At 38.8% G+C, this 20,538-nt stretch overlaps 3 protein-coding genes across 3 annotated transcripts; 2 read left to right on the top strand and 1 right to left on the bottom strand.

The window, feature by feature from the left end:
• Positions 1–4,270: 4,270 nt before the first annotated feature.
• LOC133285366 (uncharacterized) lies at positions 4,271–5,361 on the top strand. Its single transcript, XM_061482576.1, has 2 exons — positions 4,271–4,927; positions 5,065–5,361. Exons 1-2 carry the CDS (start codon positions 4,271–4,273, stop codon positions 5,359–5,361), a joined length of 954 nt encoding a protein of 317 aa, XP_061338560.1.
• A 3,553-nt stretch (positions 5,362–8,914) lies between these two features.
• LOC133285344 (kinesin-like protein KIN-13B) lies at positions 8,915–13,772 on the top strand. The gene is made up of 12 exons (XM_061482553.1): positions 8,915–9,094; positions 9,214–9,411; positions 9,802–9,987; positions 10,253–10,354; positions 10,788–10,865; positions 10,970–11,051; positions 11,499–11,658; positions 11,730–12,032; positions 12,319–12,537; positions 12,695–13,040; positions 13,125–13,190; positions 13,394–13,772. The coding sequence occupies exons 1-12, from the start codon at positions 8,936–8,938 to the stop codon at positions 13,568–13,570; spliced, it is 2,076 nt and encodes a 691-aa protein (XP_061338537.1). The 5' UTR covers positions 8,915–8,935; the 3' UTR covers positions 13,571–13,772.
• A 5,842-nt stretch (positions 13,773–19,614) lies between these two features.
• LOC133285392 (uncharacterized) lies at positions 19,615–20,288 on the bottom strand. The gene has a single exon (XM_061482603.1). It carries the CDS (start codon positions 20,262–20,264, stop codon positions 19,626–19,628), a length of 639 nt encoding a protein of 212 aa, XP_061338587.1. The 5' UTR covers positions 20,265–20,288; the 3' UTR covers positions 19,615–19,625.
• Positions 20,289–20,538: the final 250 nt, after the last annotated feature.

The raw sequence follows: 20,538 nt of genomic DNA, 5'->3' as shown, positions 1-20,538 counted from the left end.
AGCATTCAAATGTAGGAACAAATCGAGGGGCATGCGTTGCTCCTCCCAATGTTTGAGGGAGACATGATAATGAGACGGCACACCCAGTAGCAGGTTTTGTTTTTTTTGGTCAACAACTCAATATTCCAATAAAGGAAATGCACCTCTTGATTTTCTTGCGGTCTTTGTTGTTAATTGTGTTAAGGAGTTTTGCAAAGCATGTGTTTCATGTTCGTTTTGGTGCAAACAGGAATCGTTATACACTTCATGGTGTAAATTTTGGCTTTTCAATAACATTTTCTCATACGAATTTCATACTTACTTTGATCGGTATATTTTATGGGTTTTTGCAGTTATTGTTATTTGCAATAAGTCCAATATGACATCGTTTTGCGATGAAAATCATGGTGTTTTTGTAATTTTAATTTATTTCAGGGTTATTATAGTCTTTATAATTATAATTTTTTAATCTTTCAATCCCAAAACGACGTCGTTTTGAAAGTAATTACAGATAACTTATCTTTTAACTGCAGAAATATTTTTATAAATATTTTTATGATATTTTATTAGTATGTTTGATATATGAATACAAATGTAAAGCGTCTAAGGGCCTGTTTGGAGCACCTGATAAAGAAGATAGGATATGATAACTTATCATATCCTACTTTTATCTGTTGTTTGGTGAGTCAATAGGATATGATTAGCTTATCCTATTGTCTCATTTTATCATATCCAATACATGATTTCTTATCCTATGGGGGGAGCTGGGTTAGGATCCAACAGGATAGGATATCAATAATGGATACCCAATATAGTCTCACGCTACCCAATATATTTTTATTTATTGCATTATGCTTTGTTTTTTCTTTCTCCTTTCTCCTTCTACATAATCTTATCAGATTGCTAATCAGGTGATCATCAAACACAGTACATGATATAGGCTTATCAATCTCATATCATATATTACCCTTATCTTATCCTATTCACCAAACAAGTCCTAAATATTCAATACATTAAACACGAGAGAGAGGATTTAAGAGATGATAACGTGAACATAGCCGGTAATTATATCACCTACTTTTTTTAAAGCTTGTGATTTTATTTAACTAACAGATTTTCCATCTATTACGAGGATTCACTTACCACTAAAAAAGTTTATAATTTTTACAACTAATTTAATCATCGTTGATTTCCGTCAATCTAACGGTTATAATTTATTGAGAATTAATAAATGTGACACAATAAATGTTATTAATTTTTCAATAAATTATAACTGTTAGATTGACAGAAATCAACGGTGATTAAATTAGTTGTAAGAGTTGTAAACTTTTTTGTGGTAAGTGGATCCGTTCCCTCTGTAAAATTTGAAAAATGTAAATTAGAAAGGACAAGATACTCCAGAAAAAAAATTGTTACAAATTATAAGAGGAATTTCCATAATTAATTTAGGAAGAATCTAAAAAATATAGGTTTTAAATAAAATTTAAAAGAAGATGAGTTGAGAACAACATGTATCATTCTTTAAGATAGTGTGAATGCGAACAAGTCACACTGAAAAAAATTTATTCTAATGTAATATATATGATTAGCTTCTTTTTGTATTTGATTTCTTCTATTTTTTCTCCAGAAATGTCAAACATACTGTTTAAAATATTATTAAGTTAACCCACAATGGACCAGACGATAAACAACATTACTAATATTATTACAAATGAAAATATAAGTTATATCATAAATTATTTGAGAATTTTAAGAAAAATTACTATGAGACCAATAATATATATATGTGTTTTTATAATAAGAAATAATTTTCTTATGTTATAGGAAAATAGTTGTCTTATGTTGTATAAATAAAATTGTAAGTGGAATATATAAATAAGAGGAGAGAAAAAAAAAAGTGGAACCCATTCATTTTTTAAGTTTGTAAAAAATTTAATTATCTCATGCAAAATAAGATAATTTTATTGGTCTTATCTATTTATTCCTCTTTCATCTCTCTATCTATGCTGATTAGCCCACCATACATTGGGCTTTAAATCTTCGATTGGCCTGACACTAGGAGTCAAAGTCCGCCCATGTACAATCATGAAGTCGATAGCCATCATGCATTACCCATTCATTGGTTGATTTTTTTTTTTTTTTGGATACATTGATTGGTTGATTCAAATTGTCTTGATAGATGCAACTAAACCTTCACTTCACTAAGGAAGGAAGCTGTTGCAAATTTCTTCAGAGACCATCTTCTCCAATTCTTATCCTAGAAGACAAGTCAACTAATTACCAAAAATGATTTCAAGCTTTGAGTAAACATCAATCTTTCACCCGAAAAAACTGATGGAGGAAGTAAGCGAAAGCAGAGAGAGTGGAAGGGAGGAGACTGATCTTCTGGAGCGTAGTGTTAAAAAAGCAAATGAGGTTGAAACTACCGATTCTTCAATGGAGGAAGCACTACAGGAAAAGGAGACTGAGCTGTCGTCTGCATCTAAGGTAAGCCAAAACTCAGAGGCAGGAAAAACTAGTCCACAGAGCAAGTTCACCATGCCTGGAAGGAGACTTGTCTCCTATAAGGATATTGTGCTCCAACTAAATGGAGAGGATGACGGAGCACACAGCGATGAGGAGGACTGGATAACCTCCCTCAGGAGAGAGGAGGAAGAGGCAGACCCGGTGGAGGAGGAAGTGCCCATGTACCAAAAGAACCCATTGTGCCCAATATACCACATCTCCAAGAGTGAACACAAGGAAGATTGCAAAAAGTGGAGATCAACTTTAATAATAAAGCTGTTGGGGAAGAAAATCAACAATAGGTTTCTCATGACGAGACTCATAAAGCAATGGTGTTTAGCTGGCAGTTTCGAGGTCATAGATTTGGATAATGGCTACATCCTTGTCAATTTTCATGAAGAGAAGGATTATTCCCATGTGCTTCATGAGGGCCTATGGGTTGTGGTGGAACATTATGTGGTTGTTCAACGCTGGAGGCCTATGTTCGATCCGTATGAAGAAAATTTTAAGAGGCTTGCTGTGTGGATTCGCATCCCTGGTTTACCCTTAGAGCTCTATACCTCAAAACATCTGTGGAGGATAGGCAACTTGCTTGGAAGAACGCTCAAAGTAGACAAAAATTCTCTTAGGAAATCTGACGGGGGAACAAAGAGTATACAGAGAAGGCAAGACCCTTAACGTAGCTTACGAAGGACTTCATCTGATTTGTTTTGGCTATGGCAAATATGGCCATCGCCAGGAATCTTGCAGTGGAGGTATAAACACAGAGACGTACCAGACGGGCAGAGATCAGCGTGCTCCTCTCAAAGAGAGCAGCTCCATTTCAGAAAAAAGGACCATAAAGGGTTGAGAAGGAAGACATGAATGCTTTTGGCACTTGGATGGTAGTGCAAAAACATGGAAGAGGCCGCAAACCCAAAGCTTCCCCTCAGCCGCTGCTTGAGCAACAGCCTAGGGTTCCGGCAAAGCAAGCCACAAGAGTCCAAAACCAGAAGAATGGAGCAGCCAGTGGGAATACCGAGGAAAGGATCAGACCTAGGTTTGCAGCTTTGACTGACCTAAAGGCACAAGAGGATACATGCATGCAGGAAGTAGGGGCTTAGAAAACTCAGAAAGCTCCTCCCCTCAAGGAGTTGACCAACCTCATGTCGACAAAAGGGGTACAAGGAAAGCAGCAACCTTTGGATAAAGCCAATCATGCTTTGGGCAATAAAGCGAAAGGTAAAACGAAAAGTGGGCAACAGAGTGGACAAAAAGGTGAAAGCAAAAAAGAGAACCTAGAATCAGCTTCTAGGATGGCTGTTAATAAGGGCATAAGGGCCCAAGCTGTCCTCTTTTACGGAGACAGATCCAAAGCTGATGTGGTGGGGCCATCCCCAGTGGAAAACATGCCTCAGGAGGTAGACTCAACAGAAAAAGACGCACGGAAGAAGAAATTTTGGCTGTTATGAGATATATGTCCAAAGATCAAGATAATAGAGTCCTTAATGAAGTCATTACGTGCATGCAGAAAGGGTACATCACATCTCTTGATCTTTCTGATATGAGACCTGAGGATAAAGATGATCCAAGAGATTATGCTAAGGAATTCAGCTACGCTCACAGATCCCGCAGTAACAGCCCCTCCAGAAACCCCTTGCTGGGTAGACATGTGCAATTACCTGCTGGACGAAAAGATAATGGGAACGATGGAACCCAGAAGTCCATCCCACCCTCATCAGTTATCCAATGAATATACTCGTCTGGAACTGTCGTGGTGCCGCAAAAAAAACATTTTAAAGGCATCATGGGAACCTTAAATAAGAAGTTTAGGAGTGATATGGTTGTATTGATGGAACCAAGAATTAGTGGCTCACGGGCTGCTTCAATTATCCGTAGTCTGGGCTTTGAGGAACCTATAGTCGAGGAGACAGTGGGATTTTCTGGAGGCATCTGGGTGCTATGGAATAATCATTCTGTTTCGGTTAATCTTGTAGAAAAGAGTTCACAATTTGTGATGATGCAGATCTCCATTCATGATAGACCTCATTTCCTATTCATGGCTATCTATGCTAGTCCTAGAATAAAAAAGAGGCTCGAACTCTGGGAAGATCTAAGACGTCTTCAGTCGGTGTTCAATGAACCATGGCTCCTAGCTGGAGACTGGAACAAAATTATCTCAGCTGGGGAAAAGAAAGGAGGGGCCCCAGTCGATATCAATAGATGCAAAGCCTTTGAGTCTGTGCTGGAGGAATGCAATTTGATCAACCTGGGTGGCTCAGGGCCCATCTACACCTGGAAGGGCCCAAAGTTCGCACACTTAGATCGTGTCTACAAACGGTTAGATAGGGCAGTTGCTAATGCCCAATGGAGAACCACTTTCGATGAAGCAACTGTGCAAGTTATCCCTCGAACCTTTTCTGATCATAACCCGCTCCTGCTGTCGCTGTGGAATGATTCCAAAGTATGGGAGGATAGACCGTTTCGCCTATTCCCCCCTGGCTGGACCACCCCCAATTCAAAGACTTCCTCACTAGTAATTGGAGGAATGATGCAGCCATAACCCTTAACCTTGCTAAGCTTATTCCTTCTTTGCGGGAGTGGAACACTAATGTCTTTGGTATCATCTCTACAAAGAAATCATCCATTTTGCGTAGGTTGGCTGGGATCCAGCGTGCTCTTGAGAGGGGTCACAACTGGCATTTGGAGCTTCTGGAGAGGAACCTTAGGACTGAGCTGGAAAGTATTCTAGACATGGAGGAACAACTCTGGTATCATAAGGCTAGGGCCATCTGGATACGTGATGGGGATAGAAACACCAAGTTCTACCATACCACTGCCATCACGAGGAGGAGGAGAAACTCAATGCGTGCCTTAAAGAACGATGCAAGCATTTAGATAAGAAATGAGCCTACCCTAAAAAATCTAGTGACCACTTTCTATCAGCATCTTTTCTCTGAAGAGCAGATGGAAAGGCCCTGGAAGACTACCTTGGTTAACTGGCCGCTCTTGGAGATAGACGAGATTCAACTTCTGAATAGATCCTTATCAGATAGCGAGATTTCAAAGGCTCTTTTCCAGATGGGCCCCCACAAAGCACCTGGCCCGGACAGTTTCCCGGCGGCGTTTTTCCAGAAGAATTGGGATTTCCTTTCTGAAAAAGTTTGCAACGACATCAGAAATCTATTCCTCAATCCTACTGAAATTGGGAAGACCAATGAGACACTACTGGTTCTTATCCCCAAGGTGGACAAACCGGAGAGGGTGGAGCAACTTCGTCCGATTGCACTTTGTAATGTTCTTTTCAAACTATTAACCAAAACCTTGGTGAACCGTTTGAAACCATTAATGAACAAGCTTGTTTCTCCCTCTCAAACCAGCTTTGTTCCAGGCAGGCTTATACACGACAATGTCATCATAGCCCATGAACTGACCCATTCCATGAATAGAATGACGGGTAAAAAAGCCTACATGTCCATTAAGATCGACCTTGCTAAAGCCTACGATCGTTTAAATTGGGCTTTCATCAATTCTGTCTTGTTGGAAGCAGGTATTCCATCTAACCTGGTTATTATTATCCATAACTGTATTTCCTCTCCTAAGTATTAGGTTCTGTGGAATGGTGGAAAATCTACACAGTTTGTGGCTACAAGGGGAATCAGGCAAGGAGATCCTATCTCTCCTTACATTTTCGTGCTTTGCATGGAAAAGTTGTCCCATTTGATCGCTGAAGTCGTTTCATGTTAGAAGTGGAAGCCAATAAAAGCAGGAAGAAATGGGCCTCCCATATCCCATCTGATGTTCGCTGATGATCTCCTTCTCTTTGGTGAAGCCTCTGTTGAGCAACTTGGGGTGATGTTGGATTGTCTGAAGGATTTATGTGAGATGTCGGGCCAAATGGTTAGCATTGAAAAACCCGTGATGTATTTCTCCAGGAATGTTAACTTATCAGTTAAAGAAACCATATCCCATGCTAGTGGTTTCAAAGTTGCTGATTCGCTAGGCAAATACCTTGGAGCAACGCTTTTTCATGGTCGAGGAAGGAGAAGGAACTATTCCAACGTGATTGATCGTGTCAAAACCCGGTTACCCAACTGGAAATGTCAACTTCTCTCCTTCGCTGGGCGTGTAACATTAGCGAATTCGGTTCCCAGCTCCATCCCAGTGTACCATATGCAACATGGGAACCTCCCAGTGGTGGTGTGCGAGGAAGTGGAGAAGATCCAACATGCTTTCATATAGGGAGATGTTATTGACAAGAAACGGGTGCACCTAATCTCGTGGGACAAGTTATGTAGACCAAGGAATGTTGGAGGTCTTGGAATCCATAATCTCAAAGTTCATAACAATGCTTTTTTGTTTAAGGTGGCTTGGAGGATTATTAATAATAACGAGTCCCTCTGGGTGCAGGTGCTTAAAGGCAAATACCTTAGGAAGATGCTTCGCAGAGGGATTAAGGTTCAAAATTACGACTCAAGTCTTTGTAAAGGTATTGGTCACATATGGGAAGCATTTCTTCATAATCTCCAGTGGGACATTCATAATGGAAAAGAGGTTCTCTTTTGGCAGGATACCTGGACCCCCCTCAACAAACCCCTTATAGAGGTAGTGACTACTGACCCCAGTTCGATTGATCTGGACCTCAGGGCAGCCAATATGGTTGATGATGAGTTCAGAGGGTGGCGCGACGACATGATGAACCAGTATCTCCCTATGGAGGCTATCCAAATCATTCGAGCTATCATCCCCCCCCCCAAGACGCCAGGGGTGAGGATCGTTTGGCATGGAAAGAGTGTATTGGTCCAAAGAATATTGTCAGCTATGCTTATTCAAAGCTCATGAATTTCGAGACGCTTCTGCCGGATAGGTTATGGAACCTTATCTGGAAATGGAAAGGCCCTAAACGAATATGCAATTTTGCATGGCTAATCTATCACGGACGAATCCTTACTAGGGAACTTACTGCTAGTTGGGGTGGTTCTCCATATTGCTACGCTTGCCCTAACAAAGTGGAGTCCATCATCCACGTCCTCCGTGACTGCAAACATGCGTATCCGATCTGGAATGCTTGGTTTTGTGGCTCCATCCCGGACGATTTCCTAACATTACCTCTGGATAAATGGATTCGAGCGAATCTTAGTAATGCATGGCCCCATTTTCAGCTCCTAAACTGGATAGATATTTTCATGACCACCACTTGGTTTCTTTGGCTTTGGAGAAATAAGGATATTCATGATCCCCAATTCACCAGACCAGATATACCGTTAATGAACATATTGTCATATTTAGGGGAGATCAAGTCCAGCCTGACTAGACCAACCCGGACTCAAACATCCTGTCTGAGTAGGGAGCATGTGAAATGGGTTCCCCCTCATTTGGGTTGGTGGAAGCTCAATACTGATGCCGCTATCAAACTCACCACAAACTCAGCAGCTTGTGGAGGTCTTATCAGGGATAACAAAGGCGGATGGATATCTGGTTATATGTATAAGATTGGAATGTGCTCTCCTTTGTCAGCCGAGCTTTGGGCGATCTACAAGGGGCTGTAGGTAGCTTGGGACAAGGGGGCTCAGCAGCTGATTGTAGAAAGTGATTGCCTTAGGGCGATCCAAGAAATTGTCCGTAAAGGGGATGACACCCTCTCCCATCAGATGGTGGACATCATAAAGAAATGGAGCAATAGGAACTGGCAGGTCATCTTTCTCCATGTTAGGAGGGATGCGAATGCTTGTGCTGATTGACTAGCAAAATCAGCGTTGAACTGTAGGAGGATGCCGTATACCTCTCAAATATCCTAGTGGAGCTAAGTCCTCTTGTGGACTCAGAGATTTCTTTCGTTTAGTTCTTGCTTTTGTTTTTCTTTTTTTATCTCCTTTGTACTAAAAAAAAAAAAAAACCTTCACTTCACTAAACTTTTATTTTTTAATTATTTTTATATTGGACAGGTTTAAATTAAAAAAATAAAAATCAGAACAAGCAGGCAGGCTCCATAAAGAAGGAGAAATAACCGGAAACCTGGGCCCAAACAATACAGGGCCGCGCCGCAAATTGTTCTGTTGAGTTGCCATTACGGAGCAAACCCAGCACAGGATGATGCCACGTGGCATGAGGTCTTAAAAGGCCCTCAGAATTTTTGAATGTGAAGCCAAGCGCGCAACGATAAATAGACAAAAGACAGCGATGGTCCCCACCCATGTGGAACGGTGACAAGTTCAAAAAACAACGGGACCTACCACACTACGTCGTCGTTTATTCAAACAATTCGCACGTGCCAGCCAGAGAGACGCTTCTTCAAAAAAAAAAAATTTCAAAGCCTTCCTTCATTTCAGTACAACACTTTGTTGTTGTTGTTGCTGCTGCTGCTCTCGTATCTTTCTATCCATTCCTATATCTTCGGTTTCACTCCAATCCATTGTGCTTCATCATCTCAGCTTTCTCAGTCCCTTCCGTTTCGATCTGATCGCACGGGAAGATGAACGGTGCAGGGAGACAGGGGCTGAGATCTGGTGCGACGGGGGTGCATCACCAGCGACAGTACTCCGATAACTTTCTCGACGGCTCCTCCAACGGCAACAGGTGGCTCCAATCTGCTGGTCTTCAACACCTTCAATCCTCTGCCAATCCGCTTCAGGTTCTTCTCTTCTGATCTCACTTTCTCCCCTTCCTTGTGATGAGTCACTAACGATCTTGTTTTTTTACCTTTGTGTATGAACATTTTGATTTGATACGATTCTTTGAAAATGCGAGCAGGACTATAACTTTGGAGGAAGAATGAACAGGAATGCACAGAGGAGCTTTAATGGAGGAACTGATTATTACATGGAGCCATCCACACCTCCCGGTTCTTACCGTGCTTCGACGCAGAAAAAGAATGGAGAAGATTCACCCGGTGATTTCAGCCCCGGCCTGTTGGATCTGCATTCATTTGACACTGAGCTTCTTCCTGAGGTTATTATTTAGTTCTAGCCCTTGGAAGTGTTCACACTGTGCAAAATTTGACTTGTGGAAAATTGTTTCATCAGCCTCAACAGATCTTTAGTTCTAAACTTGTGCAAAAGCGTTATAACCTTGTGTTTTTTTATTTATTCTTTCCTTTTCATGTGATGTGACGATTAAAATCATTTCCTCAATCCAGATATGATCGTTGATTTCTTTACATATATGCGTTGAGATTTCAATTCTTAAGTTGATCATTTAGGTACGGGTGGGCACGGTTCTCATAAGTTAAAAAGTTAATTTGTTTTGAACTAGGACGGGTGTTCTCTAATTTTCTCTTTGTAAGTGGATGCACATGGAAAACGTAGCTTAAATTTGCTTATATCTTTTCTATCCTGCTAGATTCCAGCCTCCAATGCATTTGATACCAACTCCCCGTATCAACCTATCCGGGGTAGAAGCTTTGATGACTCTGAACCTTACATGTTGAGTAAACAGACTGGCAGAGCTCGTGCTCCTGAAAACCTATTGAAAAGTTTACCTGCAGACAAAGAGAAATCTAGTTCTGTAGCAAAGATTAAAGTTGTGGTATGTTCTCTCGCATATCTCAATTTACCATCGACGTTTCATTTTTAATTGATGCTTTTATCTTTCATTTTAAATGTTTTTTTGCTGACTGTTTGCTAGTAAATTTGAAACGAAGACTGCATTGACACAACAACTATCGTTGAACACGTAGAACTAAGTTTAAAATTCATGGAGTTGTCTGAAAATGAAAATTAAATCTTGTCCAATTTGAAAAGCATTACTTTTTTATTTTGTTCTGATATTTGTTGTTACTATTTTAATGCAGGTTCGTAAGAGACCAATGAATAAGAAGGAGTTAGCAAAGAATGAGGAAGACATTATAGAAACATATTCCAATTCTTTAACAGTGCATGAGACTAAACTGAAGGTGAGTGTAAGAGGCAATATCAATCAATAGTTCCAATGTGGTATAAGTGTCCTTAGGTTTGAGAAATGTAAGATTTAGCTACTGAAAATGACTTGTGAACTAAGAAATCAATTATGGTGCTGCCTATGTATCTGATATTTCTAAATTTTTCTCTTGGTGAATCTGAAATGTGGGACATGAAAACAATACAGGTAATCTGTACAGGACCAAACAGAAAAATAGAAACCATTCTATAAAATATGTTGAGTGTAATTATCTGTATGTTTATTTTAAAAATTAAATAAGCTTTCCAGGGATAGTATTGGGCCAAGATTTATTATTTTACCCCCTGATTTCCTCGCTTGGCAGTTCTCATGAAAAGTTTTTGTGTGATAATATAATAGACATTTTATATTCAAAGATTTTAAAATCTATATGCTTTTTTGCTTTGCAGGTTGACCTTACTCAGTATGTAGAGAAGCATGAATTTGTTTTTGATGCTGTCTTGAATGAGGAGGTTACGAACGATGAGGTAACTATAATGTAAAAATGTTCAGTTGAAAAGAATGAATTGACAACACATGTGATATATCCTTACTTATGCAACTTTTTTGTACGAACTTTTTGTTTCCTTAGGTGTATCATGAAACAGTGGAGCCCATAGTTCCAATAATCTTTGATCGCACTAAGGCAACTTGCTTTGCATACGGCCAAACAGGTGATAGCAGCCTCTCAAATTTGATTTAGTAGTGTTATAGTCTGTCTGAAGACAAATTCCGATTTTATGCCTATTTGTGAAGTGATACTTCTGCTTCATATCATATATCTCTTTGGAGTTTTCTGGTAAGGCGGTTTGGTTTCGCCTTCCAAAGTTTGAGTTTTAGCCATGACCGATGAGGATGTAAAATTTTTTAAACTTTTTGTTGCTCACTTCAGGTTATCGTCTTTGGTTATTTATTGTTTGCCGTTTAGTTTGGGTATTATGAATCTGTGATTGATATTCCCAAATGTGTTTTCATTAATGCCTACTTTGTTTTATGTCCAAGCTGAATTCTTGTCTCTAGTAAAGGTAAATCTAGATTTTGCAGTCCCGATATTTCATACCACCATGACTGACGATTTGCACTAAGAGTGAACTTCTAAATACCATTTTCTGCTTTTCTAGGAAGTGGAAAAACCTACACAATGAAGCCACTTCCACTTAAAGCATCAAGGGACATCTTGAGATTGATGCATCATACTTACAGGAACCAGGGATTTCAATTGTTTGTCAGTTTCTTTGAAATATATGGTGGGAAGCTTTTTGATCTCCTTAATGATCGAAAGTAAGTCAAATCCCTTCTTGTTTGCACCTGTAATCTCTGTGTTCTTTGGTTTTAAAGTTCTACTTGTGCAGAAAACTTTGCATGAGGGAGGATGGTAAGCAGCAAGTTTGCATTGTGGGTTTGCAAGAGTACCGAGTATCGGATGTGGAGGACATCAAAGAATTGATTGAGAAAGGAAGTGCCGCAAGAAGTACGGGCACCACGGGTGCAAATGAGGAATCTTCACGGTCACATGCAATACTTCAGCTTGCTATCAAGAGGTCAGTTGATGGCAATCAATCCAAACCTCCCCGGGGTGTTGGCAAGCTCTCCTTCATAGATCTTGCTGGAAGTGAACGTGGAGCAGATACCACAGATAATGACAAACAGACAAGGTATGATTGAGCCTGAAATAGATGAGGTGGATTTGCACTATGAGTAAACTTCTAAATACCATTTTATGTTGTTACTTATCTAAGTTAAAAGACCACGAGAGAGAAAATTACTTAGGAAATTAGATTAGACTCCATATGATACAATATATTAAATTTGCGATTATAATCACTACTTTTATTTCAATATATGCTATCATGAATTGTAAGCATTCCACATGCGTTCGGAAACCAGTCTAATGAGTTTTTTTTGTTTCGTCCTCCTTGTTTTTTTAATTATATGACACAGAATAGAAGGTGCTGAAATCAATAAGAGCTTACTCGCCCTAAAGGAATGCATTAGAGCCCTTGATAATGACCAAGGACACATCCCTTTCAGAGGCAGTAAACTGACTGAAGTTTTGAGGGATTCATTTGTTGGCAATTCCCGCACTGTTATGATATCATGCATATCACCAAGCTCTGGGTCATGCGAACATACTCTGAATACTTTAAGATATGCTGACAGGTAACGATGAATTTTCTGTTAAATGTAGTTCTATATCCCCTAATTCTCCAAACCATCCACACCACACCTCACAAAGAGACACAATACAACCCCCGATGTGCACAAAAAGATAAAGAAAATTCATGGTTTCACGGTTACAAACTGAATGAAAATGCAGGGTAAAAAGCCTATCGAAAGGTAACAACTCTAAGAAGGATGTTTTATCTTCGAATCTCAACCTCAAAGAATCAACTACGGTTCCCTTATCTGTTAAAGCATCTGCCTATGAGGATCGCACTGCTGATACATGGGATGATGAAAATGAAGGGGATGATCTTAGTCCCTCTGAAGAGTACTACGAGCAGGTGAAACCACCACCTTTGAAGAAAAATGGAAAGATGGAGCCATATGATACAATAGATGACAAATTGAAGAAACCCAGTGGTCAGATCAAATGGAAGGACCTCCCAAAAGTTGAACGTAAAACTGCACATTCAGAGGATGATTTAAATGCCCTCTTACAGGTAAATCACTAGCTACTGAGAAAATTGTTTTTATGTAAAAAAAACAAAGGGCTCATTGTTACCCAAAGCATGTCATAATTTCAGGAAGAAGAGGACCTTGTTAATGCTCACCGGACACAAGTAGAGGAGACCATGAATCTTGTTAGAGAGGTATTTGAATTGTCATTATTATTATTCTATCATTTCATTTATTGTTAGAGTGGAGGTATTATTAATTCTAGGAAATATGAATAGAGCGAAGAAAAGAGAAAAATGAAATCCTTAACACTGTCCTTGCCACTGCACCCCTCAGTGAATGGTGCAAAGTCGATGATTTTTTCATATTCATATTTTTATCTGCACTTGACATACAGGAGATGAACCTCTTGGTTGAAGCAGATCAACCAGGGAATCAGCTGGATGATTATATAACAAGACTAAATGCCATTCTTTCTCATAAGGCTGCTGGCATCCTGCAGTTACAAACCCGTTTAGCTAATTTTCAGAAACGTTTGAAGGAGCATAATGTTTTGGTTTCATCTACTGGTTAATAATATAAGTTACAACAGACTCCTAGAGAAAGGGTTTTATTTAGGTGGTCGGAAACATGCATTTCTGTTATTCAGTTGAAGATTATGTGAGTTCTGGGATATGAAGTGGCATTCATACTAGTTGATTCATCATTATTTTGTACCTTGGCTCTTCCCCTCGGGATAGGAAGCTGGAGTTTGGAGTCTTCATTTTTTCTCTTTACCCTGCTAAGATTGTAGACATGTATTGGTTTTACGTGCCGCTTTCAAGGCACTGTATCAATGTATAAAGTTCTCAATTGATGTTTGATTGATCAATAGAGTATTTATATTTTTACTATTGTGATACTACTTATTCTGCAGTGGATTAATACAGACTCGCAAATCAATTCATATAATTATAATTTCAGGTTACGGACGTGTTCTGTTAATGTAAATACATCCTAGTTTGCACTTCTAAAAGCATTGCTGCGATCATGTTGTAGTAATGCTTTTATATATATCATAGTGAAATTAGGCAAAAAAATTTATTTATTGCATTTTAATTAAAAAATTACGCATTTATTGCTGTTTGGGGAATAATTACAGATCTATTGCATTATGTGACGTCTCTTTTAGGCGTCTCTCATGAAGGAGAAGACGCCCCAAAGAGGCGTCGCATGTGACGCCCAAAAGGGGCGTCTCATGGTCCATCTATATAATCCTCCATTTCACCATTTCACTCCTCACTCATTCACCTCTCTCTACCTCTCTCTAACCACGGTTCGTAGCGAAGCTTTGCCAACTTAGGTAAGGTCGTAATACCTCCTATGTATACGTTTAAATTACAGTGGTAGTTAGTAATACATGTTAGGATTGATTGTATATTAGAGACTTAGAACATTAGGATAGTCACTTAGAAATATATGCCATGCTATGAATGTTGTAATGATACTTCCCTTTTTTTGTTACGTAGTTATTATTATTAATATTTAATTATGCATTAGGGTTTAGCGTATTAATTAGTGATTTAGAAAGTAGTGATAGTGACTTTGTAAATTTTGTATGTATGATGTTATTAATGCGGGAGTGTATTCATAATTTTGTAGTCAGTTAGGTGTGATTATTAGTATATATTTATGAAGTTATTAGTGGCCTAGGGTTAAGTGTTATGTAAGTATTATATTATTTTTGTCCAATGTTTTTTTATTATTTAATTACAAATAAATGACTGTCAATAGTATTAACATTATTTCATTAATTTCGATTCTAGTAAAATAAATGACGCATATGCTTAAATTATTTGATAATAAATTATGGCATTGCTTAATTAATTTGTAAATTAAATGAGGCATTACATGTGATTAATTTAAATGTTGTTTTATATGATATAGTTGAGGGTAATGGTTGATTCATCATCTTCATCGGGTTCTGCATCGGATGTAGAGTCTACCGATCCCAGCATGTACATCATACCCGGGTTGTACAGATGGGACGTCCTTCGTAAGAGGACGCAGCATGCTCATATTTCACAGCGAGTGTGGAATACGGAGCATGTCAGGAAAATAAAGACCAGACATGGGAAGCCAACGGGGGGGGCCACCTACCAGCGCTATCCCAAAGGTTGTTGCAGACTACCTGACACAGGCTGGATTTATACCTGTTGCCCGGATGCGACATATCCAGGTTTGCAATTTACGTTGTTTTGTATTTATGTAATTATTCAATACCATTCGTTAACACGCTGTAATGTATTAATTTATCACAGATCGATGCCCCTTTAATTAGTGTCTGGCCGAGAGGTGGAGACCAGAGACACATACTTTCCACATGACCCAAGGTGAGATGACTATCACCTTGAGAGATGTGGCAGGCATATTGGGCTTGCCTACTGACGGGGCTGTCGTCACCGGCTCTACCTTTGAGGATCGGCCCGCTGCTTGTGGGGCTGTATTTGGCGCAGTTCCACAGCCAAATGAGTTCCATCATTCAGGCAACCTGCATATCTCATACTTAGATCAGTTATATACCCGGTGGACCGATCATGCCGAGGATCATGATGCCGAGATCTACTTCACAAAGGCGCACATTGCCAGGATGCTGGGTTCTTGGTTGCTGGCAGACAAGTCTGGAGGCAGCAATTTCGGTTGTCGGCTAGTCCTGTTGCTTGGGGGAGGATTTGATGACATTGGCCGATTCAGATATTATACTACGATGCCGATCGGAGATCAAACATATGTTTGACATGTCAGTGCACTGATATTAACAAGAAAAAAGTCTCATGCATCCAAGGTCTCGCCTTCAACAATGACAAAAGCAATCGGTAAACATTCATCATTACCATCTTGGGTCGTGGCCACCAACAATTTGCCTTTGTACTTCCCATATAAATGTGTTCCATCAATTTGTATGACGGGTTTGGCAAATTTGAACGCCTCACAACACTGTCTGAACGTCCAAAATATGCGATGAAACACCTTTTTTCCAGTCACTAAGCTCTGCTCTGCATAAAGATCATTTGTTTGGATATGATAAAATGAACCTGGAGAAAAGCGAAGCATGTATTCGCACCACCTTGGCAAAAAAGTATACGATTCCTCCCAATCACCGTACATAATTGCCATCGTTTTCTGCTTCGCATACCACGCCTTTCTGTAGGAAACTTTAAAGCCATATTTAGAGGTTATCCTTTCTTGCACCAAAGAGATTGACACAGATGGTTCTTCCTTTATCATCCCTGCATTGAAGAGTACACAGGCTCAATAACATCAAAAAAATTTAATTACACAGCAGTACGTAAATGTTGACATGTCATACAAATAAATAAATACGTACCTATGACGAGATCTGCTATAACGTCCGCATCGAGCTGTCTATGTCCCTGGGAAATGTGCTCATTCAAACAATTGTGATCTCAACCCCATCTCGTAATCTTCCAATTTTCACCAAACACTGGTTTCATGGCCCTAACGCGCCACGGGCAACCCTTATCATACGCACAACATTTCATGGATAACTTTGCAGGTGTGCTCTCAATTACAATTGCTTCTTGATGCTCCCTGATGAGGTGGTGCTTAAGTGCCATTTGGACATCTTTTTTTGTAGCAAATTCTTGATTGACAAATAACTTGTCACCCAGTTGCCACGGACCTTGTATTGAACCCGATCCTGAGACCGTACCATCAGTGCATGATTCTTGTTCGCTCCGATAACTCCAATCAATGTAGGAATAATGCAGAATTCCTTCCCAAAAAGGAATTACAGCTTCGTCACCTGCAACTGCGGATTGTAACTTTTTAATACAAACTTCCTAATTCAGGTATTATATCAGGTGCAAAATTCAACTATATACAAGTTATCTCAATTACCTTCATGATGAATACCTAATGGGGCAGACGCAACGTCATGCAACTGCGGCATTTGCGCGACCACTGGGTCATGGAATATTGGGAATTGAGACGCACCCATCTCAGCAGCTTCATCTCCTTCGTAAGCACTAGCATCCTCCGCAAGAAGACGTTCTTCCATTGCGATATTTTCATCATCATCGTCGTCGTCTTCGTCGTTCATTTCCCAAGTCGGATCATTTTCATCTCCCTCAGAATAGTTACCAACTGGAGACGCATGAGCGGCAGACAAAGATGGAAGACAGGGAGAATTTAAATCAACTGACCTCACCGGTAACAGAACATTCTCGGTTGCGGCGATGTCGACATACAACTCCAGAAAACCTGTCCTTGACTGGTTGGAAAATTCTTCCATTGTCATCTCCAGGTCTTCATCGTCAACCACTTGCAAACTAATGTATTTATCACATTGCCATAACCTTGTCGTGATCTGAGTGATACATTGGTTGCCTTGAAGACTTAACTTCTGTTGAATTCTCTGATGCAATTCGCCAATGGTTGCGTTGCGTTGGATACATGTCGACCTTTTTTCACCTTCAAACATGACACCTCGTCGACCTTCTACCTTCCTACCATTGTAATATAACACAACACGAACAAAATCAGGACGGGAACTCATTCTAAAATAGAATAAGAAATAAAATTCAAATACTAAATTGAAGAGAAGAGATATGAAGAGTGAGAGAAGAGGTGTGAAGAGTGAATAGAGGAGTGGAGGATTATATAGGGTGTACAATGTAACGCCCCAATGGGGGACATGTGGCGTCACGTTGTGCAGTACATTTGTATTTATTTCTCGAACTGTCATACATGCGTAATTATTTAATTAAAATGTAATAAATAAATTTTTTTGCCAGTGAAATTACGATTAAGTTAATATCGTCAGTGCGATCATGTTATACGCTTTTACCGTTAAATAAATGCCACTACGATGGAATTATTATCAACCAAATGGAAGAAAATACTTGAGAAAAAATAAAATAAATATATAGCGATACAAACCACAACACAACCCACTAATTCGGTTCATGCTATTCAAAAAATTTACCAAATCCAAACTCTCGAACTGATTTTTTTTAATCGATTTGAAATATCTTGATTTTACAGTATATTTTAGTTTGACATATTAATTGTTGTTGTTTTTTAAAAAATAATCATAGATTTAAAATATTATTTTATTTTCTGGTGAAAAAAATATACCTTTTTATTCTAAATATACTCTTATTTTGAACGAAAATATGACATTTATAGTAAGTAGTTTTTCTACTGTGAAGGGCTATTATTCGAAGCAATTTAAAAAGTGAATAATATGGTGCTAAAGTGAAATATTGTTTATGCAACGTGACCAACCTCACTCAACCAAGAATCGCACCCAGTAGGAGGAAAGGGTGTAAATAGGCTAGGCTGGCCTAGCTTATATTAGGCCAGATTTGATTTATTATAAATAGTAAAATAGAACAAGTCTAAACTTTTAAAAATATTTATTTAGAAAATAGGCCATAGACTTTTTTGTACATGTCTAACCTATAAGTCTATAGCCTATAAAATTACAAAAATATTATTTTAGCACTAATATCATATTATTTATTTAAAATATAATAAATAAAATTATTATTTTAATAACTTTGAATAATAAAATAATATTATTTTAGTTATTCTTTTAATTGTTGAATGTTTAACTTTTATTTTTTAAATATAATCAGACTTGTACTTTGGAGCTTACACAAGCTAATAGATCATGCCATACCTAATACTTTTATCACAGACCTGACCTATTTAAGCTAAAGTCTAGACTAGCCCAACCCATTTACACCACGCCACTAGGTTCTCATTGTTTCCCTGCAACTTGATTATGTCCATTCCCGTTCTTTCCCTCTCAGGAACTCTGTCTTTAAAACGGACCAATGCAGAGATGAGCTTCCTTATGCTTCTGCTATACCTTCTAGTATCTTTCAAAAAATCAAGAATCGCAACACCGACACCAGGAAGAGGTTCAGGACCAACCCCTGATTTTATTTATTTATTTATTTTCCTTGGAGTTGATTTTTGTGACTTTTCTCGTTAAAGAGAAAAAAGGTCACTGCTACCCTTATTCAAGATGCAATGACACTGGCACTGGTTTATCGACCTCTTTCAATTGTTGCTTCGCTACTAATCTGATTCGGGACGGGTCGAGGATTAAGGCTTTAAACTCCTCCCAAAAATTACTGGAAAGATTCGAACACATGCTCTCACCTCCACCTGCTTAGTTCCCATGCGCCAACGGAACGAAGCTACACGATTTGCTCTAACATAGATTTTTAGTAGCTATAATTGCTACAGACTTGAATGCTTTTTTTGTTTTCTCACCCGCATATCAAACAACCAAACAAAATTTGAAATTCTATCAAGATCCAAGCATGCCTGAGAAAGAAATCATGGACTTAAAAAAAGTTAACAAAATGGGAAATTTTACAAACAGGGCTAGAGATTCTTTTATTCTAAGTAGTCCATTATTGATGAATGGACAATATAGTTTCAATTCAAGCATGAAATAACCAGAAAAAAGAAAAAAAGAAAAAGATGTAAATAGCTGGAATTCAAACCAAACAAACTCAAATCATTCAGCACACTAGGAGAAGCACAAACAAGTGAAACAAAACAGATTTCATATACACACTATAAAAATCTTTGCGTTAAGATTATCTTATCTACAACCTGATTGGGCCAAGTCTTCCCTTTGACTTCGAGCGTTTGATGCTGACAGAGGACTGTGGAAGGTAGTATTCTGAGTGCATGTCGGAGAAAAACTTGTCAACGATATCTAAATAAACAGGACTTGTAAGGCGAGAATAGTAGTGAAGTGCCTCTTCTACGTCTAGTACATGCTCAACATCACCGGTATCCATCATCTCCAATTCCTTCATCTTTTGTGCTAAAACATGAGCACTTTCATTCATGTCTTCTTCCTTCTTTCCTATTTGAGAGTGCCCTTTGTTTTTCTTCTCTTTTGCTCCATCTTCGGGAATACTCTTTGGTTGAATTTGCTTGTCAAAACTCATAAGGCTTCCATTACTTGCAGCATCTCCCATTACTTGCTCTCTTGTCCTGATCATGCCAATGTCATCATTACTCTTTATTCTATTCAGATCAGACTGCAGTATTTCATAAAACTCATTGTAAAATTGATCGCTTGTGTAAGTTCTTGCATTGGCATTGCGACCAAGGAATGGATTGAAGGAAAGAGATCTGGGTAATTTTTGGTACCTTCCAAGGATGAAAGACTTAAAATTTCTTAGGCTTTTGTGAAATAAAGCCTTGGTCTTGCGTATGGTTTCTCTTAACAGCATTTGTGGTTCTACTGTGAAAAGGTGAGGTTTTTTTTTGCAAGAGGCTCTAATATCTTCTAGAGCAGATAGACAGTATCAATCTGATCTAGTTCTTGTATATTCTCCAATTTTGTCCTAACTCAGATTTATATATATAAAGAGACGTGGAGATGGTAAGTATTTTCCTAAGGTTACCAAAAGAGAAAAACAATTGTACTCTAAAGGGTTTTATTTCCTCTGTCTAGGTTTCAACCCTACCTTTTTGTCCACGGCATCCCATGCTCTCTGTCCCTTT

Source organism: Gastrolobium bilobum, unplaced genomic scaffold (genome assembly GCF_033153095.1).
Source record: "Gastrolobium bilobum isolate Gb01-03AN ecotype WA unplaced genomic scaffold, APGP_CSIRO_Gbil_v1 utg1211, whole genome shotgun sequence".
NCBI classification, from domain to species: domain Eukaryota; kingdom Viridiplantae; phylum Streptophyta; class Magnoliopsida; order Fabales; family Fabaceae; genus Gastrolobium; species Gastrolobium bilobum.
The sequence above is the reverse complement of the archived record's forward strand: the minus strand, read 5'-3'. Positions and strand labels throughout refer to the sequence as shown.